The following is a 27,147-nucleotide window of genomic DNA, read 5'->3' as shown; positions in this document are numbered from 1 at the left end:
GTGTGTTATCACTTTTTATTTTAACCAACCCGATAGGTTAAAAAAAGAAAAGTACCTCATTGTGGTTGTCACTTGCAATTCTCTTATTACATGTGAGGCTGAACAAACATTCTCCACTTTGACCTCAGGTGCAGTGGTTGAGGAAGTCATAAGTCATTCACACTTTGGGTGTGTCGTCATCATTGATCAAGGCGAGTCCCCTCTCTTGCTAGATTTATTTGATTCTCTTTTAAAATACACTCTTCTTTGTTCATCCTGGTGTCCTTGCAAGATGTGTGTTATTTTGTTGAGTAGCTGTTGTAGTTTAAGAGCATCTGTATTTCCTTTTCTATCAACTTTTTAGTCATATACTCTGCCGATTGGGCTATTATATCAGTCTTTTTTCCCATTAGTTCGTAAGAGCTCTTTATGTATTAAGGCAAGTCTTCTGTCTCTGATTTGAAAAATTGTTCCCAAGCTTGGCATTTACCTTTTAACCTTATGGTTTTTTTTTTGTTTTGTTTTTGCCACTATTGCTTTTTAAATAAAGCCTAAAGTCCTCGCTGCAGCCTCTATGGCCCCGAGTGATCCGTGCTCTGCGTCTCTGACCTCATTTCCTCCCGCTATCTACCTCTGTCTCTCTGCTCCAGACGCTGTGGAGTCCTTGCTGTTTCTCAAATAACCCATGTCCTTTCTGCAAGAGGATGTTTGCTTTTGGTCTTCCCTCTGCCTGAAACTGTCTTCCTTTCTTCCTCTCCTCATCTGGTTAACACTACTCCTCCTTTAGATTCTATCCACCTCCTCTAGGAAGCCTTCCTCAACCACCTCTCAGGGGCCACGTCTGTCTTGTTCCCCATTATCTCCCCAGTACCCGGCACAGTACGTGGCTCATAATAGTTGCTCAGTAAGTACTCACTGAGTGAATAAATGAAGAAAGGTCTCAGGAGGTAACAGGCAGGTTGAACTGTTAAAAAACTTTTATTAAAATGTCCAAGAAGTACATTAATGTCCACAGTGTCAGATACCACAGACCCACAGAACACTGCAGCTCACAGCAAAACCAGCAGAACCTGAAGCTGTTCACACGCACACACACTCACACGCATGCCACGCACGCAGCACACGCAAACACACACGCACATCCCAAAGGGAAAGACGAAAAGACAAACCACCCACTTTAGAAAAGACCAGAGCCCCCTCCCACCCTGGAGCTGGGGTGGAGGCAGAGCAAGGGACTAAGGGGGCCAAGGGCAGGGAGCATAAACCAAGACCCCCCCCAAAAAAAAGTTGCATCCCCAGCACCACCCCCAAAGGAAAATTATTTTATGGTATGAATTACTGAAGATGTGTTATTATATTTTTTAAACCAAAAAAATTTATCAAAGCAAGAAGGCAAATATACATCCCTGGGCTTTCTCTATAACTAGAAGGTGGAACAGTGGGTAATGTCTATAGCAGGGAAGACTGACATCCATGGTTAAGGTTAAGGGTCTAGTCTGCACTTCTCAATCTTTTCCTAAGTCTGCCTGTGCATGTGAGAGAGTGCGATTATGTTTCAACCCCCTCCCCCAAGGTAAAGAGCAGTATCTGGAGTCAGAGAGGAAGGACCAAATCCTTGCTCCTGTCTTGGCTGTGACTTCAAACCAGTGCCTTTCTCTTATCTGAGCCTCAGTTTTGTCATGTGTAAAATGGGGAAACAATGGTTCAAAAATCACCAGGCTGTTGAGAAGATTCAAGGAGATAGTGTGTGAATCCTTAGCACGGTATAGACTGCATAGTTTCAACTATGATTATTACTTCCCAGGAGGAATATAGGCTCAAAGAACACATTTCTTTCTGTACTGAACCCTTGAACCATATGTTTGCTTTTTCTTTCCTGCAGAGGGCCATTCCCCATTGTGGTTTTTAACACAAATCCACAGATTTTGCCCAGAGTAGAGGAGTTGAAAGTGGACAAAGCATGGAGGATAAACTGTGGGTGTTTCCTGCCAGAGATCAGGGAGCTGAATCCTGGTCTTTGGCCTGGAAAGTTCTTTTACAGGTTGCAGATCTGGGGGAACAGATTTCCCACTTAAATGCTTTTTTTAAATGATGAGAGAAAAATGTGTGTGTGTGTGTGTGTGTGTGTGTGTGTGTGTGTGTTTTCGGTTTTAACACTGCGTTTCTCTACAACATGATCGCAGGTAGATGTCACTACTTCAAGTTTTAAGCGTTTCTAGTCTGCCGGGCAACGAATGGAGACAGATGGAGCAGGATTAAGAGAGGGACCCAGGGCAGGGGCACTACCAATGTCTCTTGGGGGACGGGTTTGGGCACTGAGCTAGAAAACTTGGCACCTCCTTGGTCCAGGAAGGAGGTTCTTTGTCTCCCTGAGAGATGGAGGGGGAAGAAATCTGGGCTCATCAAGCCCTAAACATCCTCTCATCTGTGTGTGTGAGACCGATTCACCACACATACAGAACCGCCAAATCTCAGCTCTGGACTCGACCTGGGAGGGTAAGCAATACACCTTCCCTCCATTGCCCATATATTACTCTTGACTATTCTGACCCCTAACTCTGAGGGCACAGAAGGAGGCTGTTCTAAAACATTTCTAAAACTCAGCACATAGGAGTTCCACACTCCATTTATCCACCAAGACCAAAGACGGAACTTGGGCTGAAGTCCAGGGTGAAGGAAGAGCAGCTGTCAAGTTCAAGCAGTGTGCTTTCAACTCCCAAAGCCAACAACCTTAACAAAAAGCTTCAGCCTGCATTTAGGACATCTGACGGTTTACTAAGCCTGCATGTCTGGTGTGATAAGCAATTCCTTAGTGTGAATGCAAACATACACTCTTGCACCCTCATCAAAGCCATATTTCAACAAGTGGTAGTCAACCTCGCCAACAAAAGACTCAACCAGTGCAAAAGAACGATCTTTGCCTATTGTGCTTCCCTTCACTGGGAGATGCTCCCAAAGTTCAGCCTGACTAGAACTGACTTTTCAGACACCTGGCTATGCCTGCCAAGAGGACCTTGTGTATATAAGAAAGAGGAGAGAGGAGCTTTTTACAAAGGGTTATGGGTGGGGGATGTAGTTTGGGGCTCAGGGGCTTCCAGACCCTCTTGTTTTTCTCTGGGCTCTGTCTCCCCAGGTGAAGGCTCCAGAGAAGGTGTGGGAAGGGGGTTGTGCTTCCTTTTGCCTGGTTCTTCAGCAGAAGTTCCCTTCGTCCTTCTCCCAGTCCTCCACTGGGTGTTTCTTGTGTTTTCTGCGCTCCTTGCGCGATTTGTGGTGGTGATGCTGGTGATGGTGCTGGTGGTGGTGATGGTGTCGCCGCATCCGATGGGACCGTCTGGCTGCAGGGAGATGAAGGAGGACAAGGAAGTGGCAAAAGTGGTAAGAGGCGGGTGGCCTGATACAGTGGGCTTCTTCGGAGGAAGGAGAAATGAAGGAAACACCAGGCAGGCTGGTAAGTTCTCACTTCTCTACAAGGCTGTATCATCAGGCAGACATCTAGCCAGATCAACATGTGTAGTAATAAGATGTTTTAACCGGAGACTACAAACAGCTGGAAACCTGTGGTGGGGTGTCTGAGGACAGCCACTTACGTTTGGTGCAGACGATTTGGGGCTGGTCCCACTTGCCATTGCTCCGACATCGGATGATGGCCACATGGTGCTGGGTAAATCCCTCATCACACTGGTACCGTACAGTGGCATGGACATTATACTTGGCCTTGCGAGCACCAATGGGTGAGGCGTTCTGCACTGCCGGAGGGGGACCACACAGCACTGGAGACAGAGGGGCCACCAGTTAGGGAAGTGGCCACATCTGGGGCTGAACTGGTTTCCTCTCTTTTGGGGAATAATACACCCCTCAGCAGGTCCTGCTTTTTGCCCAGCTGTGACCTTGTGTGGTTAGATGTGACCGTGTCTATCTCCTCTATCCAAACCAGGAGCTCCTTAGGGGTAGAAACCTCCTGGACACTTCCCACCCTCCTCAATTCTTAGGCATGATGGCAATGAAGGAGGTGGGACAGAAGAATAAATCCGAGCAAGTGAAAAGAAGACAGGACGTGAAAACTGGCAAAGAAACATAAGTAAGAATAAAGAAAAGCATCAGAGAAAGGTGGACATGAGAATGCTTATAAGTGTTCTCTTAATATGTAAAGAGCTCTTACGAATCAATAAGACCAACAAGCCTGTAGAAAGTTATGCAAAGGAAATAACTAGCAGGTCCCGGGAAAATAAACAGCTACAAATAGCTTATGGACATATGAATAGTTGGTTATTCTCATCCTTAAAGACACGCAAACGACCATAACAAGTAGATACTATTTTTTCCCCACTTAGATGAACAAAGACAGAAAGTTTGAGAACACACAGAATTGGCAAAAGTGGGAAAAAACAGGCACTCTCACCCAGTGCTGTAGTGAAAACTGGGCAGGGCTGACTTACATTTACAAACTTACATAAAACAAGGAACCAGTGAGTATGAGAGGCAGGAGGGAAGTGGTGGGGAGAGAAAGAACATACCTGTTCCCTTCTTACAGACATAGGGGAGGTTGTAGTTGCAAGGAACATCGTTCCAGCGCCCGCTCTCGTGTGCAACCATCACCACACAGTCCTCCCCGCCCGCGAAGAAATTGTCAGGCTGGTTCTCCCGCCAGTTCTCATATTGCTGCAGGAATGGGGAGCGGAACGGGGGGGCTCAGGCTCTGTCACTGCCTAGCGCAGGACTCCCCTGGCCAAACCACTCACATTTAAGGACTCAAGGTTTCCATCTACACAACGGGCACCACTCAGCCTGACGGTGGTCCCCACTCTCTCGGAGCCACCCTTCCTTTGGCCGCGAGGCGGTAATGCCCTCTTCCTTGGCCCTCTAACCACCTCCCTTTCTCCCTGACAGTCTGTTTTCCACATGGGTCACTGTTAAATAAATAGTTGAACAAAGGTCCTGGAGGGACTCCCTGGGGAGGCAAGGGGATAGCCGAAGACTCAAGGATAGAAATGATGCAGGCAGGGAACAGAATTCCAAGCAGAGGGAATAGCTAGTGCAAAGGCCCAGAGGCAGGATAGGGCTTATCCTGTTTGAAGAACAGAATGGAGGCCAGTGGGGCCAGAGGTGCTAGATGGAGTTGGGGGGTGTGGGCAGTGGGTGGCCAAGGACCAGTTCCTGCAGTAGAGGGGATAGATTCTTTTTAACTGAGGAATAATACATATAACATAAAATGTACCATTTTAACCATTTTTGAGTGATCAGTTCATTGGCATTAATACGATTCACAACGTTGTACAACTATCACCACTGTCTATCCCCAGTACTTTCTTATCCCTTCAGACAGAAACTCTGTCCCTATTGGAAATCACTCCCCATTCGGCCCTGCCCCAAGTCCCAGGCAACCACTGATCTATGTTGTCTCAACGAATTTGGCTATTTTAGATATTTCATGTAAATGGAATCCTACATCATACAATATGTGGCCTTTTATGTCTGGCTTGTTTCATTGAGCACAATGTGTCCAAGTTCCATCCACAATGTAGCACATATCAGCTTTGTATCTGAAAGTGTTGATTGTACGGATGGACCACATTTTGTCCACCCATTCATCCGCTGATGGACAGTTGGGTTGCTTCCACCATTTGGCTGTTGTGAATAGCAGTGCTGTGGACATGAGGGTACAAACATCTGTTTGAGTACCTGCTTTCACCTCCTTGGGGTATCTACCTAGGAGCGAAGTTTCTGGGTCATGTGGCAATCCTGTGTGGCTTTAGCTTTTTAAGGGACCGCCAGACTGTTTTCTACAGCAGGAAGGGCTGGACTTTTATCTTGGGAACAATAGAGAGTCTGAGAGGATTTGAAGCAAGGAGAATCCTCATCTGATGTGTGATTTTTAGAAGGTCCGTGTGTATGTAGGTTTTCCGTTTGGGGTGATGAAAATATTCTGGAACTAGACCAAGGTGACAGTTGTACAACACTGTGGAGGTATTAAATGCCACTGAATTATACACTTTGAAATGATTAATTTTGGGGGCGCCTGGCTGGTTCAGTCAGAAGAGCATTTGACCCTTGCTCTCGGTGCTCTCGGGGTCATGAGTTTGAGCCCTGTGTTGGGTGTGGAGATGACTTCAATAAAAAATGTAAAAAAGAAAACTTTAGGGGCGTCCGGCTGGCTCAGTCGGTAGAGCTGCGACTCTTGATCTTGGGGTTGTGAGTTCAAGCCCACGTTGGGTGTAGAGATGACTTAAATAAAAACTTAAAAAAAAAAAACTTCAAAATGATTCATTTTACGTTACGTGAATTTCACCACAATTTTTTAAAAAGTTCCCCTGGCTGCCAGGTGGAGGGGCAGGAGTATAGGTAGGAAGTGTGTGTGGGGGGGAGGTGGTTGGGGGGCTGCTGCAGGGGTCCCAGTGAGTGCTGAGGGAGGCTGTAGGGCGATGGGAATATCTTAGAGTCCACGGCTGGAGGACAGGGCCGTGAGCAAGAGGCGTCAGGCCCTAGTCCTAGGTTTATAACTTCAGCCACTGGGTGGACCAGGTGTTTACAGGGCTGGGAAGTCAAGGGTGATCTGGGGCTTTGCTGAATGAAGCTCCTTTGCCAACTCCAGAATCTCAGAGCCACAAGGACCTATGGTGGATTTGCACAAGAGGATAAAGTCAGGCCAGAGCACAGAGCCCACGTGGCTCATACCCATCCCACTGTTCTAGGAAGACGCAAGCCTGGCTCCTGCCACTCACCAGCCCTGTGTTGTCCGTCCACTGGAAATCCCTCTCCACGATCCTGTCATTCAGGCCGATCCACGTGTTTTCACGCCCAAAGCCTGCGAGGTGGGGCATCCTGAGGGCTGGGTGCCCACCCCTCCCCCAGCCTCGGATGTGGGCTGGAGGAGTGGTGGAAGATGTGGGAAGGGAGGACCCCAGCCCTTCCCCCAGCCTCTGTGTGGGCTGGAGGCCCTCGCTCCCCTCGCTGCCCACGCAGAGGAGAGTGGGAGGGTGGGGGAGGCATGAAAAAGGCTGGAATTAGGGTCCAGTCTTGCCACGATTTGTGGCTTAAACAAACAGCCAGAGGAAGGAATAAACAGAGACGCGGCAGATCTTTGCAGAAAAGGAGAGTAAGGGATAGGAGAGCCAGCAGGCGGGGCTGGACAGGACAGGCAGGTGACCGAATGAGGACATTAGTCACAGAGTATCATCGAGGATAAGCATGTGTTTGATTACATTGAGGAGAAAATAACAACAACAACAACAACAAGGAGGGAACCAGGGAATTAACAAATGAAGGAATTAACTAGGGATGGGATGGGGGAAATGTGAATAATTGGATGGATGAGCAAATGGCGCGGGGATAATGAATAAATCAATAAACGCCAGATTTAATTGATGCAACTCTCTTTTTCTAGATTTCTGCAGAGCTCCATCCTCATTTCATCCCCCACATCACAGATGCCTCTTCATTGCCCTCTTTACCCTGGCTCTGTTTTATTTGTCGTTTGTGCACTTAGGACCAGCTAAATTATAGTATAGACTTATTTAATTAGATATTTCCTTGTTTGCCTATAGCCCCCACAAGAATGTCAGTCCCTGAGGACAGGGCAATCTGTGTCTCACTCACTGCTGTGTCCCCGCGCCTAGGATGGTTCCTGGTACATCCTCAGTAACTATTTGGTGAATGAGTGAATGAAATGAATAGATGAAATAACAAGTGGATAAACGGACACATGAATTAAAGGGGTCAGGGCTTGCATTAACGACCACGGGTCAGGAAGGTAGTGTTTTTAGGACCCTAGGGGGATGCCCTGGCAAAGGGACTGCAAGGGCCACCCTGCCCACCCCAGAGTCCCTACTGTTAATGAAGCTGTGTTCCTCAGGTGAGTGGATGCTGGTCAGGTGGCCAGCCCGGCGGCGGCAGTCCCTCTCAGCGTCCTCCCATGCCCGTCGATGGGCGAAGTAGCGGTAGCAGTGGCCTTGGAACTTGTGCCAGCCGTGGTCACAGCCCTCCGTGTCTGGGAGGTGAGATGGGAGTGTGAGGGAGATTGGCGTTGGGCCAAGCCCCACCCTGCTGGCCATGAACACAGCCAGTGCACCAGAGAGAGGGCCAAACCTGAGGTCACTGTGGGGACAGATCACCCCTCTTTCTGTCCCCATCCCCCAGAGGCTCTGCCCCCCTGCACCCCAGTCATCCCTCCCCTCCCATATTCAATTCTTTCTCTGTTGCAGGAAGGCATTCAACTAGAGATCATTACACCCACTCCTCTCGTCCCAACTCTGATGTCTCCTTCTCTGATCTGGCCGCACCCTTCGTGTGGCCCTGGGAACTCAGGAAATGCATCTCAGGGTGGCCTAAAATTTCTCTCCTGGTAAAAGGCTCGGATAGACATTTCTCCCAAAGAGACATACAAATGGCCAATAAACACATGAAAAGAGGCTCAACATCATTAGTCATTCAGAAACACAAAACGGAACCAACATGGGACACCACCTCACACCCACTAGGATGGCTAAAATTTAAAAAAATTAAAAAGGAAAATAATTTTACAAGTGTTGGCAAGGATGTGGCGAAATTGAAACCCTTGTACATTGCCAGTGGGAATGTAAAATGCTGCAGCCACTGTGGGAAACAGTCTAGCAGTTCCTCCAAATGTTAAACACAGAATTGCCCTGTGACCCACCCCATTCCAGCCACGTATGACCAAAAAGAATGGGGCAGGCGAGAAACTGGTTTCCAAACAAAAGCTTATACATGAATGTTCACGGCAGCACTATTCACATTAACCACAAGGGGGAAAGTCCCAAATATCCACCAAGTGATGAACAGATCAAGAGAATGTGGTCAATCTGTACAGTGGAAGATGACTCAGCCATAAAAAGGAACGCGGCACAGATTCATACACACAACAATGTAGATAAACCTTGAAAACATCACACTGAGTGAAAGAAGGCAGACACAAAATGACACGCGGGGCAGGATCCCATGTATATGAAACGTCCAGGACAGGTAAATCCATAGAGACAGAAAGTAGATTAGTGGCTGCCAGGGGCTGAAGGAGGAGGATGGGGAGTGACTGCTCATGGAGACGGGACTCCCTATCACGGTGACGAAAATGTCTTGGACATGACTCGAGGTGGTGATCGCACAACATCATGAATGTTCCGAACATCACTGAATTGTACACCCCAAGGTTAATTCTATGTTATATGAGTTTTATCCCAAAACGACAATTTGTCATCTGTTCCACCCATGGCCATAGAAACAGAGACGGAGACCTGAAGCATGGGAAGGGCATGTGCGGCCCAGCAACCAACCCCACTCTTGGTGCTATTTCCGGGGTCTTGGCGGAGACTCACCTTTCTCGCAGAGGCTGCCCCCGTAGCTGGGGAGGCAAAGGCAGACAAACGCGTTGACCTCATCAATGCAGGTGCCTCCGTTCTCACAGGGGCTGGAGACGCAGTCATCGATATCTGGAGGGGTGGGACTGAGTCAGAGGTCAGCCACCCCTCGGCTCTCGGTCCCCACAAGGAGCCAGGGAGAGGGTGAGGTCATGATCCTACCATCCATCCTGGACCCGAGTGAAGCGACCGTGGTCTGCACAGATGGCCCAATGACTCTGGAGGTCAAGGGGGTGGAACCTCACACGATTAACATGAATTAGCATTAATGAGAGCAGATGCCACGGGGCCGGCCGGCCGGGAGCCAGAGTGCGAGGCATGTTCCGTTGGACTTCAGAACAGTGGAGGTTACACTCTGGCAAACAGACTCGCAGAATGTCCAAGATGGAGGGTCTTTTCGAATGTGGAACTTAGGGAAACCGAGTTCCAGAGCATTTGCAAGGACATGCGCAGAGGCAGGGCACTGTTTGTAGGCGGGGCTAGATATCATTTGAGCTCTCCTAACAATTCCTGTGTGGACAGGGCCTGAGATCTGTATGACTTGGGCAAGTCACTTCCCCTCCCTGGGACTCATTTTAATCTTGGCAAAGTGGTGATAAAAATAGCACCTTTTCAGGGTGGTTATAAGTGGAGGGTCAATGGAAGAGCTCAAGAAATTACATTGCTTATGTTTGCTGTTATAATTCTATAATTAGTAGTGTGGTTGTAAAGTCAATGAGGTAATGTGCAGAGCTCGAGACTGGTATCATTTATATTTATTGTTAAAATTTCATAATTTGTCATATTTCCTGTGTTGAGCTCTGGGATTGTTGGTCCCCAGGACAAGAGTTCAGCTGTTTGGTGCTGGTTCAGCTCACTGGGGCTGATTTGCTGGACCCAAGGAGAGGGGGAGGAGAAGGGAGCATCTGAATCCAGCCTTTTGACTCATCCCTGAGTCCTCATGGGGATATCCCCTGGGGTAGACCTCAGGGCTCGGATTCAAGCAAGTCTAGATTCCGGGCCTGAGTCTGGGGCACTCACCAATCTCACAGTTCTCCCCGGTGAAGCCCTGGTCACAGCTACAGCCGTACATGGTGCCGTTGGCTTTACAGGTGCCCCCATGCAGGCAAGGGTTGTTCTCGCACGGATCCAAGAGGGCTGCAGAATGGACAGGCAGTGTGGAGAGGAGACAGGCCACCATGTTGTCTGCCTTCCCAGAATCCAGACCTAAGAGTCCCAAAAACCCTCTCCGTGGAAGCCCCTCTATAACTTCCAATAGGCAGCTACCAATTTCCTCCTTCACGCTCCTGTGATGAAGAGCTTACTCCCCCCCAGGAACTGCCCAGAGCCTCTCTTGCACAAGCACTCTGCTTACGCACACTGCCTGAACTGGAATGGGCTTCCTGAAGCTTCTTTTTGGAAGTCTCCGGGAACGTGGGTGTAAGTGCCTCCCTGACTTGTCCCTCTCTTCTGGACATGCCCTGATGGCATTGTGCTTCTCGCAGTTTGGAGCACAGAGGTGGACATAAGGTCCCAAGTGGGGTATCAGCTGCACTAGCAATAGTGGGAATCATCACCTCCCTCATATTGGTGGCTCGATCTTTTTTGATGCAACCTTAGTGGTTATAGTATAGAGAGGTGGTGGATTATAGTAGTTATAACCATGGGCTCTGGAATCAGAGAAGTTAGTTCAATCCCTGGCTCTGCCACTCACCAGGGACCTTGGACAAATTACTTCTCTAAATTTCAGTTGCTTCATCTACAAAATAGAAATAAAAACAATTCATCCCTCTCCCAGTCCCGACCACAATGCCACGTCTATATCAACCTGAGGCATCTTAAGCGGTCTCAGCATTGCTCGGTAAGGACTAGACACTCAGGGAGCATTGAGGAATACGAATCTTTGTCTCCCTCCCTCACCATTCCCCCCCCATCAGCTGGGTTTCCCTGGAGGCAACTGATTCTCCCTCTGCCTCTGTGAGGCCCAGATGCCTTGGTGGGTGGTCTCCACCCTGTGGCCTGGGAGGGGCAGAGCAAGAACTCTCATCCCATCCCAGGCCAACCACTATCCCTTGTCAGGGCAGCATTCCATCTTCCACTGCAGACACTAGAACCATCACCCAGAGAAGACCAGGGCCTGGCTTAAAGTCACACAGCAGAGCAGTACAAGAACCAAGACTGGCCTCCAAGGCTCTGGAAGCCCAGTTTAAGGCCCTCTCTCTGGCCCCTATAATCTAGAATTTGTTTCTGTTTTTGCCTGGTGCAGGGCCTCACAAGAAACTGAAATGGTAATAAGCAGTTGCTTCCTCCCTGGTCTGATCTCTGCTGTCACTGCCACGGGCTGTTCTCCCCATAGCCGCCAGAGATAGCCTATGTTAACCGGAGTCAGGTCACATGCCTCCTCTGCCTAGATCCCTCCATGGCTCCCCATTACCCTCAGAGGAAAAGCCAAAGTCCTCACTGCAGCCCACAGGGCCCTGTGTGATTTTTCCCAACATCTCCCTGCCTTACCTCCTTTTCTCTTCCTCTGGCTCCTTCTGCTCCAGCCACACTGGCCTTGCCGTTCCTACTACATGCGAGGCAGGGCTCTGCCTCTGGGCCTGGAATGCTCTTCCCCTAGATCTCTGCGTGGCTCTTCCCTCAAATCCTTCCGGCTTGCTCAAATTTCATCTGTTTAGAGAGGCCTTTCTGACCCTGCCCCCTTCTACAACTAGAAAACTCCCCCTGGCATCCCCCACCCTTTGCTTTACTTTTCTTTTTTGCCCATATCACTTTCTCACCTCCAATATAATTTGCTTGTTTACTAGGATCATCGTTACTTGTCTGTGCCTTCCCCCAGAGCAGTGATGTTCCACATGGCAGCCACATATAGTTATTTAAGTTTAATTTAAAATGGAATAAAAGTAAAAACACAGTTTCTCAGTCACACGAAACACATTTCAAGGACTCAGTCACCACACGTGGCTGGTTGTTCCCATATGAGACAGCATAACTCCGGAACATTTCCATCATTGGGAAAGTTCTAGAATGTCACCCTAAAATGTCAGCTTCCAGGGGACAAGGGACTTGGTGTCCAGATGGGGACTGAAACACAGCAGGCACTCAATAATTGCTTGTTAATTGAATGGAGGTAGCTGCTGGCTCTTCTATAGTGGCTGGCGCCTGTCCGCGGGGTGATGTCATGCGCCCCCGTGGATGGCCAGAGGGGCCCGTGGATGGCCAGAGGGGCCCGTGGCTGGCCGTATCCGTCCCTGGTACCACCCCAACACGTGTGCGCACACGCATGGGGCTGCCGGGCTCTGGGACGCGTGAGCCCCACCAGGTGCCCTGAGCTGCCGACACCTACCCACGGGCTGGCGGTGACTCAGTCGCTCACTGGCGCTGCGTTTATTTTTGGCTTCATTAGCATTTCTGCTACAAGCGGGCGGGTGGGTAGGCACTTGGGTCTCCCCCAGCGCTGACTGCCTCCCTCCACCCAGGCTGCTGCTGGCTTCAGTCTGGAGCCAAGAACCCAGCGGAGTCCAAGACAGACGCAGCTGTGGTCTTGGGGGCTCCACCCAAAGCACTTTCCTTAGCACCCCTATCCATGGTTTTCCCTCCTGCCTCTCTGACCACCCCCTTCTCTAGCTCCTTTGGCTCTGAGCATCCTTCCCCCCGCTCACGCCCCACCACCAGTCTCTTCTCCGCTCCTTCTCTGGGTGAGCTCACCCCTTCCCCAAGACCTCGGGTGTTTGTTTCTGATACCAATGAAATAAGCACTGTACGACCTAGTGTTCGAGACACACTGTTGTCAGATGGCCTGGATTCAAATCTTATCATTTACTCTTCTCGGCTGCATGATGCTGCTCAAGTCACCTGACTTCCCTGTGCCTCAGTTTCTCCATCTGTAAAGTGAGGATCTTGCTAGAATTTGTTCCACGTGGACATTATAAGGATTAACCAAGTTGAATCCAGTAAAGAGCTCAGAGCAAACCAGGCACGCAGCAGGCACCAGTAGGCATCAGGCTTTATTGATGCTTGTGCCCCTGCCCAAAGTCCGCTTGCCTCCTGGGCATCTGGGAAAAGAGGATGAGTCCTGGACACAGCCCAGAGGTGACAGAGGGTGGGAGATGAAACCCTGCACTGGCTATTTGCAGCACCGCCACACTTTGCCTTCAAAAAAAGGAGCAAGTGTAAAACCAATTGTGTTAATGAGAGTGTTTTGCAACTCAGAAAAAGTGTCTTTTAATTAGCTGCTGCTTCTTTTTTTTAAAAGTTCAATTGACCAAAAAAAAAAAAAAAAAAAAAAGAGCCAGCATTTGCAGGCTGAGCTGGCGGGCAGACCTGGCCCCAGGAGAGCCAGGCACTCGGCTTTCTCTGGACTTCACTGGACACAGAGCCGTTAAGGCTTCCACAGACTGGGGCTCTGCAGTCTGGCCGCTGACTAGGAGGCAGTCATACTTCCCTAAGCCTTATTTTGCTCTCTATAAGATGGGAGTGAAGCCCACCCCTCCTGCCCACTTTCCCTGTGGCTCAGGGCCCCCCACGATCCGCACCACTGAATTCCAATTGGCAATTTCCACTTGAACAAAAAGCCCTTCCTGCCACACCTCCTCCCTCCAGCCCCACCTGGGGGTGTCTGTGTCCAGCTCTGTCTTCCCAGACCGAGGCGTCAGGGAAGGCCAGACCCCAGTATCTCACAGCACCGTCTGGCTCAGCGAGAATGTAAGCATGATTTGTTGACTGGCCTCATTCCCCAGCTCAAACTCCATCCAAGCCTCATGATTCCCCCATTATTCCCTGTGCATCAAAACAGAACTGCAACTTCACCTCCCGGCCTTTGCCCAGCTGGTGCCTCTTCCAGGAACACCCTTTCTGCAATTCACCTCTGCCTAAGGAGCTCCTACCTCCAACATCATCCCCTGTTAGAAACCTTCCCAGGCCCCCGTGAATAACCCTTCCTCCCAGCTCTGGGCTCCCCAGCCCTTTGTCCCCAAGCCCTGACCACAGTGGGCTGGATGAGGTCACAAGCTTTGAACTCACCGTCTTCTGCGCTCCCATTTGCAGGGGTCCCTGGCAGGGTCGGCTCTTCTCCACTTGCTGCCTCCTCCCAGAAGCCCTCCACACCTGGGCTCCCTGCCAGGACCTCCAGCTCAAACTCCTCTGGGCCCAGAGAGGCAGGAGGGGTGCCGGGGGAGTCCCCCGACACTGTAGGCTCTCCTGAGGAAACTGAAGCAGGCTTGTCCACGCTGTCCACGCTGGCTGCCGTCGGTGTCCAAGAAGGAAAAAGAGGCTCCCCCGGGGCGCTGCTGTCATGTGTTGGGGCCAAGGCTCCCAGTGTTCCTGGGGTCACAGTCTGGCCCTCCGGCTCTGGATGGGGTTGGGAGCTTGAGGAGGTCATTGTGGACATGGCCAGGACCCCAACCTTGTCCCCGTGGTCCAGGGGCAAGAGGGACATCTCCATGCTTGAATCCACAGCCACTTGAGGGCTCGAGGTGGGGCTTTTGGCTCCCTCAACCACGTGGGATCCAGGTTTCCAGACCCCACCAGCATCACTGGGGTCCAGTGTGGCTGTGGAATCTGTCGGCCCCAACATAGCTTCTCCATCTAGAGCAGCCCAAGGCTCCAAACTCAGGGTGACCCCAGAAATCAAGAAGACTCTGGGGCCCCCCGAGGGTGCAGATGAGGGGCGGGAGTCCAGCCCCTCACTGTGCAGTGAGGGCCACGTGCCCTGTCCCTCATCCATGGTGGCCTGAGAGCTGGAACCGGGGCTTTCCGCTGTGCTGAAGACCCCAGACTCAGACCCCGAGATGTCTCTCACTCCTGTGGGCTCAGTAGCTGTCTTAGTGGGGGTGAAATCTTCCGCCACATTCCTGTCCACAGAAGCTTGTGGGCTGGATCCGGGGAGCTCAGCTTTGCTGAGCCCCGTAGAGCTGGTGCCCCCAATTTCTCCAAAGTCTGCCCTGGGAGAGTTAGGACTGGCTCCAGCTTGCGTGTCTGTGGCTGTCTGCGAAGAAGCTACTGGACCTCCTGCTCTGTGGCTGCTGACTGTTGGGGATGTGGCCTCTCTACCCTGTCCTGTTGGGACTGAGGAGAAGGACAGGGAATGCACCTCTGGATGGACGGGGTCCTGGGGGACAGTCTCAGTCTCTGAGGCAGGAGAGGGTAGGCCAGCGGCCATGGCCTCACTATCCCCCTTGACCCTCTCGGCCTGCGTAGGGAGGGGTGAAGGGTGTGGATGTAGCCACAGTTTTGGGGCACGAAGCATAGCCACAACAGGGAGGTCTGGGGAAGAAACCATGGGGGATCCCTCCCCGGAGGCAGGGCTGGGGCCCTCTGAGGGGCTGGGTGCCAGGACAGTGGCCTCTGAGGGGGACCCGGGCAGGTCAGGAGTGGCTGGCCTCACACTGGGGCCCTTGGCTTCCTCTAGTTTCAGGCCAAGGACCCTGCTGGGGCCTGGGATGCTAGGTGAGACCGCGGTTGGGGGCCACAGCCAGGGCTCTGGGGGGCTCCTGCCACCAGGGGAACCTGTAACAGTATCAACAAGGGTAATTCGAGTTATCTCTCAGCAGTTCCTTCTGTTCAGTCCCCTGGGCTCCAGGCCCAAAGAAGAGGGGGCTTCTGAGGCTTGGTGAGGCCTGGGGACCCAGCTGGGATTTGCAGCCTCTTCCCGCATCCCCCTCAGACCCCCAGGCAGGTCCCACCTCCCCCCAGACCCCACTCACCAGCTTCAGGCACATCCACCTCATTGGTCAGCACAGGCCAGGGGCTTTGGCTCCGGCTATTCCCTGAGGCATCTATGGCTCCGGTGGCCAGTGGAGGCTCCACGTGATTCCCAGCAGCCTCTGGGGTCGGGGGCTGGGTGCCAGCCTCAAGCCCCATCTCCAGGCCTTGCTGGGGTTCCTGCTGCTGGAAGTGGCGCCCGTTCAACCCTTTAAAGCGTCCCCTCCTCCTGGGTATGGGGCCAGTTGGAGTCGCCTCCGTGTGGGTGCCCGCTGCAGTGCTAGGGCTGGGGGCCGCTGTGTTCAGCCACACCTCTTCAGCCCTCGGGGAGGGCCTTGAGGCTAGTGTGAAGCCTCCAGGGGAAGGGCTGGGGGTCTCCTGAGACTCCTGCTTCTCTGCCAAGATCAGAGGCTCTTCCTCCCCACTGGACACTAGAGGCTCCTGGAAGTCGGGGGTGACCATCTCCTCCCCAGTGCTGGGCTCCAGTTCTTGGGCTGGGGGCCCTTCTGCTGACAGAATCTCCCCCTCGTCCCCAGATGAGGGGGTCTCTGGGTCTCCGTGGTGATGTGGTGTAGGGTGATGAGCTGTGGGAGAAAGCCGAAAAGGTTGTGTCAGGTCCAGGGGCTAGCTGGGAAGTTCTACCTGAAGTCTACCCCCACTCCAGCATGCTGCGGCACAAGATATACACCTTCTGTATATCTCTGTCTCTCTGTGCCCCTCTGTCTGAAACTTCTGGATGGTTTCTGGGATTCCCCCAGACTGAGAGAGGGAGATGCGAAGTTATCACTCCCACTGTTCAGGCTAGGGCCCACTGTCAAGGTCAGTCAACTGTCATAGTAAGGGGTCAAGAGACAACTTGGCTCCTGGGTAAAGCTCAGGCAGTGGCCAGTTATGGGAGCATATCAAACCCGGGGGGCGGGGCTTGTCCCCTAGGGAGAGGAAGCTCCCAATGAGCGTCGCCTTCCTACAAAGGGATATTTTTCCCCCTTGCACATTAGACTTACGTCCTTGGAGTCAGGTTTGCAGCTTCTGAAGCTTTGGTCCCACTCCAAGGACCAGGGTCATGTTAGTCCCTGGAGGTGTGGCCTTGCCCAGCGGCCATGGCAAATCAAGGTAGCACTTCCTTCCCAGGGGATACTTGTACACAAGCCTCCGGCTAAAATATGCTCCACCCAGGAGCGTATCATTCAGAGACCTCAAGAGATATAGCCCACCCCCTAAACAGAACTCCCCCGCCAGAGCTTGGCTTCTCCAGCCGCGATCCTACCCCCAGGGCGGGGCTCCTAGGGAAAGGCCAGCATCAGGGGCGTGGCCTTCACCCGAGGGCGTGGCTTATCGCAGAGCTTTTTTCCAAGGGTCTCTCCTCCCTCTGGGCTCCGCCTCCACTAGAAACCAAAATTCCCAGGGGCGTGGCCTTGACCAGGGTGTGTAACCTCGGGGCTAGCCCTTGCACGCACCTCGGAAGCAGTAGGCGTCGAAACGCTCTCCGGGCGCCGGGAAGCCGGTGCGGTTGGCGAAACGGTAGACTGTGCGCACGCCCGGGGCTGGGCCCCCGCAGCGCCCGCGCGGCGTCTGAATCGGGTAGCGCACGCTGCCGTCAGCCAGCCAGCCCGGGTCGCACTGGTCCAGGCCCTCGTGCCAGGCCAAGTGCAGCTGTCCCACCGAGGCTAGCGCGGCGCCCTGACGGCGGCACTGGGCGCGCGCGCCGGCCAGTGTCAGGCGGCGGGCCGGGCCCACATAGAAGACCTCGCCTGCGGGAAGGCGCGGGCGACCGTCATGCGGGCCTGGGGGATCCTCCCCCGGAGCCCGAGAAAGGGGACCCCCTCGAAACCCCAGCCTGGCCGGGTTTGGGTGGTGGCTAAACCAGGCGGCGACAGCCACAGCTGTGCTCATCCGGTGCCGTCGAAGTCTTTACCTCTCACGCAGTGCTAAGAGGAGGGCCTCAGCTTCTTTTTACAAATGAGGTAACTCAGGCCCTTCAGTGTGTTGGGCTTCAGAGAAACGGAGGGGCTTGGCGAGAGGGGCTCAGAGAGGAAGAGGAGGGTAGGAAGAGGGAAAGGGGCCAGGGAAGGGGAGAGGCTCAGAGAAGGGACTGGGTCTTAGAGGGAAGGGGCACAGGGAAGGAGAGGGGCTCTGGGAGGGAAGGAAAGCCCAGAGAAGGGTGAGCCCAGATACTGGCTGCAGGTTTAGAGAGGGATGGGACTTAGGAGAGCTAGGCAAGGACTTAGGGAGGCATGGGGATTGGGGAGGTAACCGGGGCTCAGGGAAGTGGGGTGGGAGTGTCCTGCCAGCCCCAGACTTACCCCCCAGCTCACGGGCAAAGCAATACACATCGTAGAGTTCCCGTGGGTCGCGCCTCCCATAGCTCCTCACCCCTGGAAGGCTGCTACGGTCGCCATAACAACCAGGACGGGACTGGGTGATAGGATACCTGACAAGACAAGGAGGGGGTCCCTCTCAAATGTGTGCACCTGGGGCCCCTGATGACCATCTTTCCCCAGGCACTAGGTCTCCATGTCTGCACCCTGTGTACCCCCTCACCGAACAGTGCGGTCAGAGAGCCACCCAGCATCACAGTTGTCAAAGCCATCTTCAAAGGCAGCCTGCAGGTGCCGTGGGGCTGCGATGGTGGCGGAGCTGAGACGGCAGGCCTCCTGGGCCTCTGCGAACGTCAGTGCATAGCGATCCTGAGCTGCCCGGTAGTGGAACACAACACCTGTGGGGGAACATCCAGGATAGGGGCTGATTTAGGCCAGGATCTTCAAGAACAGACCTCCCTCTTGCAGAATGCCCCTTCCCCCGGTTTGAAAACAATAGACCTGCTCCCCTATGTTGCCCTGTACCATGCCAGACTGATATGCCTCCATTTTTAGATAAGGGAACTGATAACAATGACCATAAAGGGCTCCAATTTGTCAAATGTTTACCATGTAAAAAGCATTTATAAACATGATCTCATTGAAATCTTATAACAACACTATGATTATCCCCATTTCCAGAGGAGAAAACTAAGGCTGCATATGGAGAGGTTGAGGGACATGTCCAGTTCCACACAGCCAGTATGAGGCACAGCCAAAATTCATATCCGGGATGATCTAACTCCAAATATAGCATTCTCCATGCCCAGGTTTAGATCCTGGAGGTGACAGGAGGCATGGAGAGTGAGAGAGATTCTCCCTTTTAAGAAATAAGTGCATGCTGGGGCACTTGGCTGGCTCAGTTGGTTGAGCATGCAACTCAACCTGGAGGTTGTGAGTTCAAGCCCCTCACTAGGTGTGGAAATTACTTAAAAATAAAACCTTAAAAAAAGAGAGAGAGAGAGAGAGAGAAAGATTAAGTACATGCATTGATCGGGGAAGCACAAGTGACAATGGGAGATCAAGTGTTTCTTGCCCAGCCTGGAAATGGAGTCATGGAAGACTTCCTAGAGGAGGTGACATGCAAGTCAGGATGTGAAACATCAACAATGGGCTCACTGTGACTTCAATTCTTTTTTTTTTTAAGATTTTATTTATTTATTCGACAGAGATAGAGATAGCCAGCAAGAGAGGGAACACAAGCAGGGGGAGTGGGAGAGGAAGAAGCAGACTCATAGCGGAGGAGCCTGATGTGGGGCTTGATCCCATAACACCGGGATCACGCCCTGAGCCAAAGGCAGAAGGCTAACCGCTGTGCCACCCAGGCACCCCGTGACTGCAATTCTGATTTAGGGATGAAAGAAATGTCTAAGCAAGACAAAGGAATGAAACATTTTATTCTATTTTATCCGAGCTCCTGGAAGGCAACAGCTGCATCTCAGTTATGATTATATTCCCAGCACCAGACTAGCATATGGTAGGTGCTCAATAAATGTTTAATTGAATGAATCAATTGAACAAGCCCAGAGGTGGGATTTGCTTCCTTCATCATTTACCAGTCTTATTCAAGCTTTATCAGTTTTAAGCAGGAAAGCCTTAGAAAAGGGATAGGTGGCTGACCCCATAAAATATGCAGTGAGACACTTGGGTGGGGGAAGACTGGGGGTGCAGGGACTTGTCCATGGCCAACAAAGGTTAAAGGAAAGCAACTTCCCAGAAAGAATCCACAGGCTCTTTTCCACACAACAATCATTCACTGAGTCCTATGTCAATTACCTTTCGCGCACCTACCGTGCCTCACCCTGTTCTAGGACTTTGCTTTAATCATCAAAAAAAAATTTTTGTTTTGTTTTGTTCACCTGGATCAGTTAGGAAAAAAGAAACACTGGATATTTCAACAGAAGGAATTTAATACAGGAGTTGGTTAAACCGGTATTTGAGGACCATTATATTTACTTAATATATTTTATTAATATATTTTTTCAATTGACTTTAAAGAGAAAACCTCACTCTTTAAAACAGAAATTTATTTTATTGTATTAAAATATAAATTTATTGTAAAAGGAAATTTGTATTCCTCTTTTAAATAGAAAGTCAATATCCTCTGTCTTAGGTGAAAGTAGGTAACCATGAAAGGGACTTAAAGTTATAAAAGCCTATAAAATACCATGGTCCACAAGAGACCGAGCCAGAAGCTGCTCTCTCTTAGCTAAGAGAGAAGTGTTATAGAAAGGGTAGAGCTGGAGGAGACTTTCTTTGGGACTTTATCAGAAAAATCGAAAAGAATCATTGTTCTGGGAGTGATCTCTAAGGTGACCTTCTGTGGGTGAGCTGCAGGCTCAGTCCCACCCCCTCCCAGCCTTGTTCTCTCCCCTGGCCTCAACTGACCTGTCACCTCCAGGGGCACCAGGTCTTGCTCATCCTCGATGCCCCTCACCACCTGGCAGCGGTAGAGCCCAGAGTCGCTGGCCCTCAGTGGTCCCAGTAGCAGTGTCGCGTTGGCCCGGTGCTGGGGGTAGGCGGGCAGTGACACGCGTCCCTGCCAGCCCTTGGCCACTCGAACCACATTGTCCTTGGCCACCAGGATGGGCAAGTCCTGCCGCTGGCCCGATGCAGTCCGCACCTTGGTCCACTTGATCCGAGGGGCTTCTCGGGCTGCACCTGGCCATGGCCGCAGGGTGAAGAGACAGGGCAGGGCTACCAGCTCTGCCAGCGCAGCCCGAACCAACCCGGACCCCACCTTCTGCATGTGGAGCCCCTTGTCGATGGTGGCGGAGGCAGCAGCAGTGGCGTCCTGTGTGCCTGGAGTGGAGAATGTGGAAAGAGGACCTGACTCAAAGACAAGGACCAGTAGAGACTGCTATTTCCCTCCCTTTACAGGTAGGGAGACTGCAGCCAGAGAGGGTAGGTTGCCTACAACATCATAACGCAGTCAATGGATCTGTGACGTGCACCCCAATCTGTGAGCAAAAGACGAGTAATAGCGTCAGATCCCTTCAGAGTTCCGCCTCCACTCAAAATCCAGATCTTGACGGCCAAGGGTTTGACTCTGTCACTGACTCACTGTGTGGCCATGGGAAAGTCACCGCTCTTCTCTGAGTCACAGTTTCCCCAAAAGTTAAGTAAGAGGCAGCCATTAGAAAGGAAATGTTTGTGTTTGTGGAGTACCTTCTATATAATGGACACTTTATACATAGCAATCAGCTCTTTTGATTTTCCTAACCATAGGCCGAGGTAGCCATATCTCATCATGTTTTGGGGGAGTTGAGGAAACTCAATCTCAGACACATCATTGTATTTTCCTAAGACCACAGAGCAAATCAGGAGGCATTTCTAATACCTGGGCTTTTAACCACCACTGGGGAGATGCCAAGGAGGGTTACACATACCTTATTTCCATTGCCCCACCCATGGCAGACATCACTAATCAATCTCTGCACTATTCTCATCCCCCCCCCCCTTTAGCTCATCTCAGCAAAACAGTGAGAGGCAGGAACCTCCAGCCTCCGCTGGCAATGACTAAAAATAACCTCTCAGGTGTCTTGTTCGCTTTTGACTATTCAAAGACCTTTTTCATCTATTCTCATTTTGTTCTCCAGACCAAGCCAGAGAGCCAGCAGGAGAAGGCTCTAGAGTTAAAAAGCTTCCCTATCTTGTCAGCATCCCAGAACCCAACCTCTCCCACCCCATTAGCCAACTCACTCTGTTTCCCAGCCACAAACAGCAGCATCTGGAACATCAGGAGGCCTGAGGCCCAGACAGACATGGCCCCCATCCTGGACCTGGAACAAGATGGAGAGAGAGGGAGAATAGGAGTGAGTATAACCTTCCCAGAGAGTCAGTGTGGACGGACCAAGTCCCCCCACTCTACAGATCTGGAAACCGGGGCTCAGAGAGGCTATTGTGTCACTCAAGGTCACACAGTCAGCAAGAAAGGTCTGATCCAGGATCTAAACCCAGGACAAGCTGACTTCAGAATCCCAACAGTCAAGTCTCACAGTTGGAAGCATGGGTGCTGGAGTGAATCAGACCTGAGGTTGTCTCTCTGCCTGTTCCTCACTGTGTGACCTGGAGAAAGTAGATTAGCTTCTCTGTGCCTTGGTTTCTTTGTAGGTTAGATAAGGGATAACATCAAGTAGTTGGAAAGAATAGATATGTAAATACAGTCAATACATATAAAATGCCTAGAACTGGGGCGTCTGGGTGGCTCAGTCAGTGAAGCATCTGCCTTCGGCTCAGGTCATGATCCCAGGGTCCTGGCATGAAGCCCTGAATCAGGTTCCCTGCTCCACGGGGAGCCTGCTTTTCCCTCTCCCTGCCACTCCCCCTGCTTGTGTGCTCTCTATCTTTCTCTGTCAAATAAATAAATAAGATCTTTTAAAATAAATAAACAAATAAAATGCCTAGAACTGCTTGGCATGAAGGAGTAAATCTGAGCTTTTGTTATTATTATTTAAAAAATTATTTATTTAGGAGCGCCTGGGTGGCACAGCGGTTAAGCGTCTGCCTTCGGCTCAGGGCGTGATCCCGGTGTTATGGGATCGAGCCCCACATCAGGCTCCTCCGCTATGAGCCTGCTTCTTCCTCTCCCAATCTCCCTGCTTGTGTTCCCTCTTTAAAAAAATTTATTTATTTAAATGATCTCTACACCCAATGTGGGACTCGAACTCATGACCGTGAGATCAAGAGCCACATGCTCTTCCCATTGAGCCAGCCAGGCTCCCCTGAGCTGTTGTTATTATTATTATTGACCTTTACACAGCCAAGATCAAAATCCCATTTTTCAGGTTGGCCTCACCCATAAGACTGGGGTCTCCTAGAGGGCAGCAGGCAGCCCCAGTCTGCCTGGGGTCCCCAGTCCTGGCGGTAGGCTGGCCTCCAAGCCAGCCTTTAATCTGGGTTTGCTGACTGACACGATTCTCAGCTTCAATTCCAGGATTTGGTTGTCGCCAAGATTCTATTCTTGGTTTCTGGGATTTTTGAGAAGCTGCCAAGTCCCAGCTAGAAGAAGGGGCCTCACCCCTGCCCACCCCACCCTCTTCCCAACTTTATACTGCCTAGCGAAGCTGCCTTCTCTGTCCACAGAGAAACTCCAGTTTGGGTCCAGCCTTCTCTAGGGGTTGTGGCACTCAGGCATAAAATGGACAGTTATTGAGTGCCAACAATAAGTAAGACCCAATCCCGGCACCGGGACACTCCCAGGATTCACATTCTTCTGGAGACCAGAAACCCTGGGGAGGTAGTCCCTCCCCAATGTCTCCCAGCCCTCTATACCACTCCCCTCATTGGGGCTCAGGAAGTGGGGACAGATGGCAAGTTAGAGCATCCTCTATAAACCCAAGTCTTGCACCGTTACCCCAATAAAAGAATAGCCCTGAGAAGGGGAGTGTAGATAGAGCCAGAACAGGAGCTGTGGAGGACAGCTGGTCCCATTCCCAGCGCCCTTTCCCAGCTCCCAGAGGCCCTACTGGGAGGCCAGCCAGGGACCTATCCGTGGTGCTGAATGCTGGGGAGGCAATGCGGGGACACTGCCCACTTGGTCTCCTTGCCTTCCTCTGGCAACACCTCCGGCCCAGAGACGGCTAGTCGGCTAGTCGTTTCCCTTGGGCTGCACAGCAGGACAGAGTCCAGACCCTGCGATGGTGCCTCCAACTACCAACCCGTAACCCTCAGCAATTTCTGTCTCCATTCCAGGCTGTCCTCATTTCTCCACCTTGGAACCTTGAATAAGTGTGGGGTCCCCTGATGGCTGTTCAAGGCCTGGCAAGGTATTAGAGGGTGGGGCAGGATTCTGGGCTGCACTTGCCCCAAGAGGGCCTTAGGAGGGGGAGATTTCAGAGAATACACACACACACACACACACACACACACACACACATACACACACACGCTTAAAAGCACAGTCTACAGCCTGGCTGGCTCAGTTGGAGGAGCATGTAACTCTTAATCTTGGGGTCATGAGTTCAAGCCCCACGTTGGGCATAGAGATTATGTGAAAAAAGAAAAAGTTCTGCCTCTACTTTCCATACATTCTATGACCCTAGACATGCTGCTTCATCCTCTATGCCTCAGTTTCCCCACCTGTAAAATGGGGATTGCCCAGCATGCACCTCATAGGGTAATGGTGAGGATGGAACAAGCTAAGACTTGTGAAGTGCTAGAAATGTCAAATTAAAAATCAGCTTTTTGTATACAAAGCCTCATGTATACAAGCAAATGTACAACGGTGATCCCACACCGTGACAGTTTCGGGTGCACCCTCCCACGTGCACACATGCCCTCCCAGATGCACTCTGTTCCCTCCACTTGCACCCTCACACACCCACACCCCTTCTCTTAAAATACCTCCTCCCCAGAGCAGCCAGAGGTGAGCATTTACACAGCTGTCTGGGGCTCGTCCCCTCATGAATAATTCACGAGTCTCATGCATATGCAAACAGGGGCCTGTGAGGCCTTGGAGGAGGGGCGGCCCAGAAGGAGGATGTGTGTGTGTGTGTGTGTGTGTGTGTGTGTGTGTGTACATCCCTCCCTCATACCCACCTCCTGCCTTAGCGGGGACTGAATGTGGGTGAGTTTGCCAGCGGGCGTTTTTGTGTGTGCCTAGGTGCACGTTGGGATGCTGTGTCCAGGCAAGGATGTGAACTTGTGCCCTGTGATGTGTGGATGTATGCACGGGTCTGCAGCAGCTCTGTGCACTGCGTGGAGCTTAGGAGACCCACTGTGGTCTTTGGATGTGTGGGTCCAAGTGCCGCTCCGCAGGGGCCGTGAGCACATGTGTGTGTTTCTAGCCTTGGAGTCCGGGCATATTTATGTGCGTGGGCATGATCGTGGAACTCCTCAGGGGAGAACAGAAGCCAGTTTCAGTAAACCATCTTGGGCTGCCCCTTGGGGACCTGAACTCCAGTGTCTCCCCCAGTAGTCCCTAACTCTGCACACAGACCATATCTCACACCCCTATGCTCAGGGTCCACACCGCCAATCACATGGAGAGGACCCCCTTTCTGTACATGCAGCCACACACCCCAGACTCAGAGCCTGGGAGACACACGCGCACACTCGGATTCACAGTGACATTAACAAAGAGAGACAATATGGGCACTTACAAGGCAGGCAGCACGTCTTCTGCACAAAGACACACACCCACAGTCTCAGGCTCTCTACATAAACCCCTCGATGAGGCCATACCGTCAGACACAGTTCCTCACACACACTCACACATGGTGATGCCAGCCCCTGGCACAGACCAGGCTGGATAAATGTGGCCTTGGTGACTGGTGGGCACACATGATTTTGCCACCTGGTGATGTGGCCCCCGGCACAAGTTTCCTGACAAAGACACAACCTCAGTCACATTAGACTCAAAGGGGACCCCAGACCCTCCATGGGCACACAACCTCTCTCAACATGGGGTAGACACACATACACACACACAAAGCCCCCACCTCCTGGGGCGGGGGCACCTTCCATTTGGGAATGTCCATGAGCCAGCGAAGCTGCTGGGTTCTGAGGTCCCACGATCTGCCCACCCCTCCCTCTCTGCCCTTCCCCCACGTCCCCTGCTGGGGCCCAGCGCCAACCCTCTCTTCATCCTGGCTGTCTCCCATTAATGCTGCTGAGAGGAACAAAGCCCCGTGCACAGAAATGGGGGTCGCTCCTGCCTAGGCTGGGCTTGGGGTCCCAGCCCCCTACTTCCTAGTGCCTGTGCCCCCAAACCAAGCCAGGACTTCCACAAGCATCTATGTGGGCAGAATGAACTGAAGGGGTGAGGTGAGAGTCTGTGTCTCCCTGTGAGGACACGGTCAGATGTGGAGGTGCTGGGAGTGGCCCCCCTCCTCGGACTGGGTGCCCCTCAGGGGTCCTGGGGATCCTAACTGGGGGCTTTGGGGGACTCACACCCAGCATTCACCTGGGAGACCCAGTCTGCTCCCTGGGAGAAGGGACACCACCCTAACTCCAGATCTGAGGGAACAACAGGAACCACCTTGGGAGGGAGCCCCCCAGAGCCTCCTCCTTGAATCAGGACGTGGTGGCAGGAACTGGGCCAAAAGGAGAGGGAGACTGTAAGGCGCCCCTTTCCCATGGCCGTTCACACTCAGGGAAGACCCGCTTCCATCGGACTCAGGCTAATCTGGAGGGCCCCCCTCCCCGCTGCAGTCCAGCCTGGATTCCTCCATTCATTGGCAAATTGGGAATCCCCACTTAAAATCCTGGGGTGTCTCAGCTCAGACACCGGGATGCCCAGTTCTGGAGCCCCCCATATAACATCTGGGTGTCCCCTTCTTCTCTCTAAAGTCTGGGTGCCCTCCCTTAGCCTTGGTTCCCAGTGCCCCTTCCCCAGTTCTGAGACCCACCCCCAGCCCGGCCCCCTCCCCACCTTGGGATTGTCTCCGCATTCCGCCGGACAACCCGGGGACTGACCCCCAAATCCGAGTCCCCCTGACATTTCCAAGCGCCCTCCCAGTTTGCGTTCTCTCCCCAACCTGGGTCTCCCCTCCCCCCTCTCAGCCCCCCTCCCTGTTCTGGGGGCTTCTCTCTGATCCCAGGCCCCCTCCCCAATCTCGTGCTCTGTCTCTAATCGCGAGGCCCTCTCACCCAACGCGGCCCCCTCCCCACGACGGACCCCCCCCACCTGACTCCTAGCTCGGACGCATCCCGGGGCGGTCGCGCGGCACAAAGGACGCTCCGGCTCGGCTTGCTTGCGCCGGGTCCAGCCCCTGCGCCCTGCGCTCCGCTCGCCCCAGAGCCGCTTCAGCGCTTATAAA

At 52.2% G+C, this 27,147-nt stretch overlaps 1 protein-coding gene across 2 annotated transcripts; it reads right to left on the bottom strand.

Annotated features, from left to right (window-relative positions):
- Positions 1 to 938: 938 nt before the first annotated feature.
- NCAN (neurocan) lies at positions 939 to 27,147 on the bottom strand. 2 transcript variants are annotated; one of them, XM_019797647.2, is made up of 15 exons: positions 27,015 to 27,147; positions 22,088 to 22,167; positions 20,774 to 21,187; positions 18,570 to 18,744; positions 18,332 to 18,459; positions 17,486 to 17,779; positions 16,031 to 16,612; positions 14,349 to 15,833; positions 10,368 to 10,484; positions 9,306 to 9,419; positions 7,805 to 7,963; positions 6,699 to 6,781; positions 4,494 to 4,638; positions 3,567 to 3,749; positions 939 to 3,314 (listed from the first exon to the last, which is right to left on the bottom strand). In XM_019797647.2, exons 2-15 carry the CDS (start codon positions 22,158 to 22,160, stop codon positions 3,169 to 3,171), a joined length of 4,098 nt encoding a protein of 1,365 aa, XP_019653206.2. In that variant the 5' UTR covers positions 22,161 to 22,167; positions 27,015 to 27,147; the 3' UTR covers positions 939 to 3,168. The 2 variants fall into 2 exon arrangements, with proteins under 2 accessions (XP_019653206.2, XP_034514009.1); XM_034658118.1 differs by having other exon boundaries at positions 14,349 to 15,392.

The sequence above is a fragment of the Ailuropoda melanoleuca genome, chromosome 4 (genome assembly GCF_002007445.2).
Source record: "Ailuropoda melanoleuca isolate Jingjing chromosome 4, ASM200744v2, whole genome shotgun sequence".
Lineage (NCBI taxonomy): Eukaryota > Metazoa > Chordata > Mammalia > Carnivora > Ursidae > Ailuropoda > Ailuropoda melanoleuca.
The sequence above is the reverse complement of the archived record's forward strand: the minus strand, read 5'-3'. Positions and strand labels throughout refer to the sequence as shown.

What these genes read in the sequence shown, in the direction of transcription:
- NCAN (XM_019797647.2), bottom strand. Translation starts at nt 22,160, where the DNA reads ATGGGGGCCATGTCTGTCTGGGCCTCAGGCCTCCTGATGTTCCAGATG. An exon ending in CGACGCCTACTGCTTCCGAG is followed by an intron (nt 16,613 to 17,485) that starts GTGCGTGCAAGG and finishes TTTCTCCCACAG; the next exon opens with CTCATCACCCTACACCACAT. An exon ending in TGTCTGTAAGAAGGGAACAG is followed by an intron (nt 3,750 to 4,493) that starts GTATGTTCTTTC and finishes CTCTGTCTCCAG; the next exon opens with TGCTGTGTGGTCCCCCTCCG.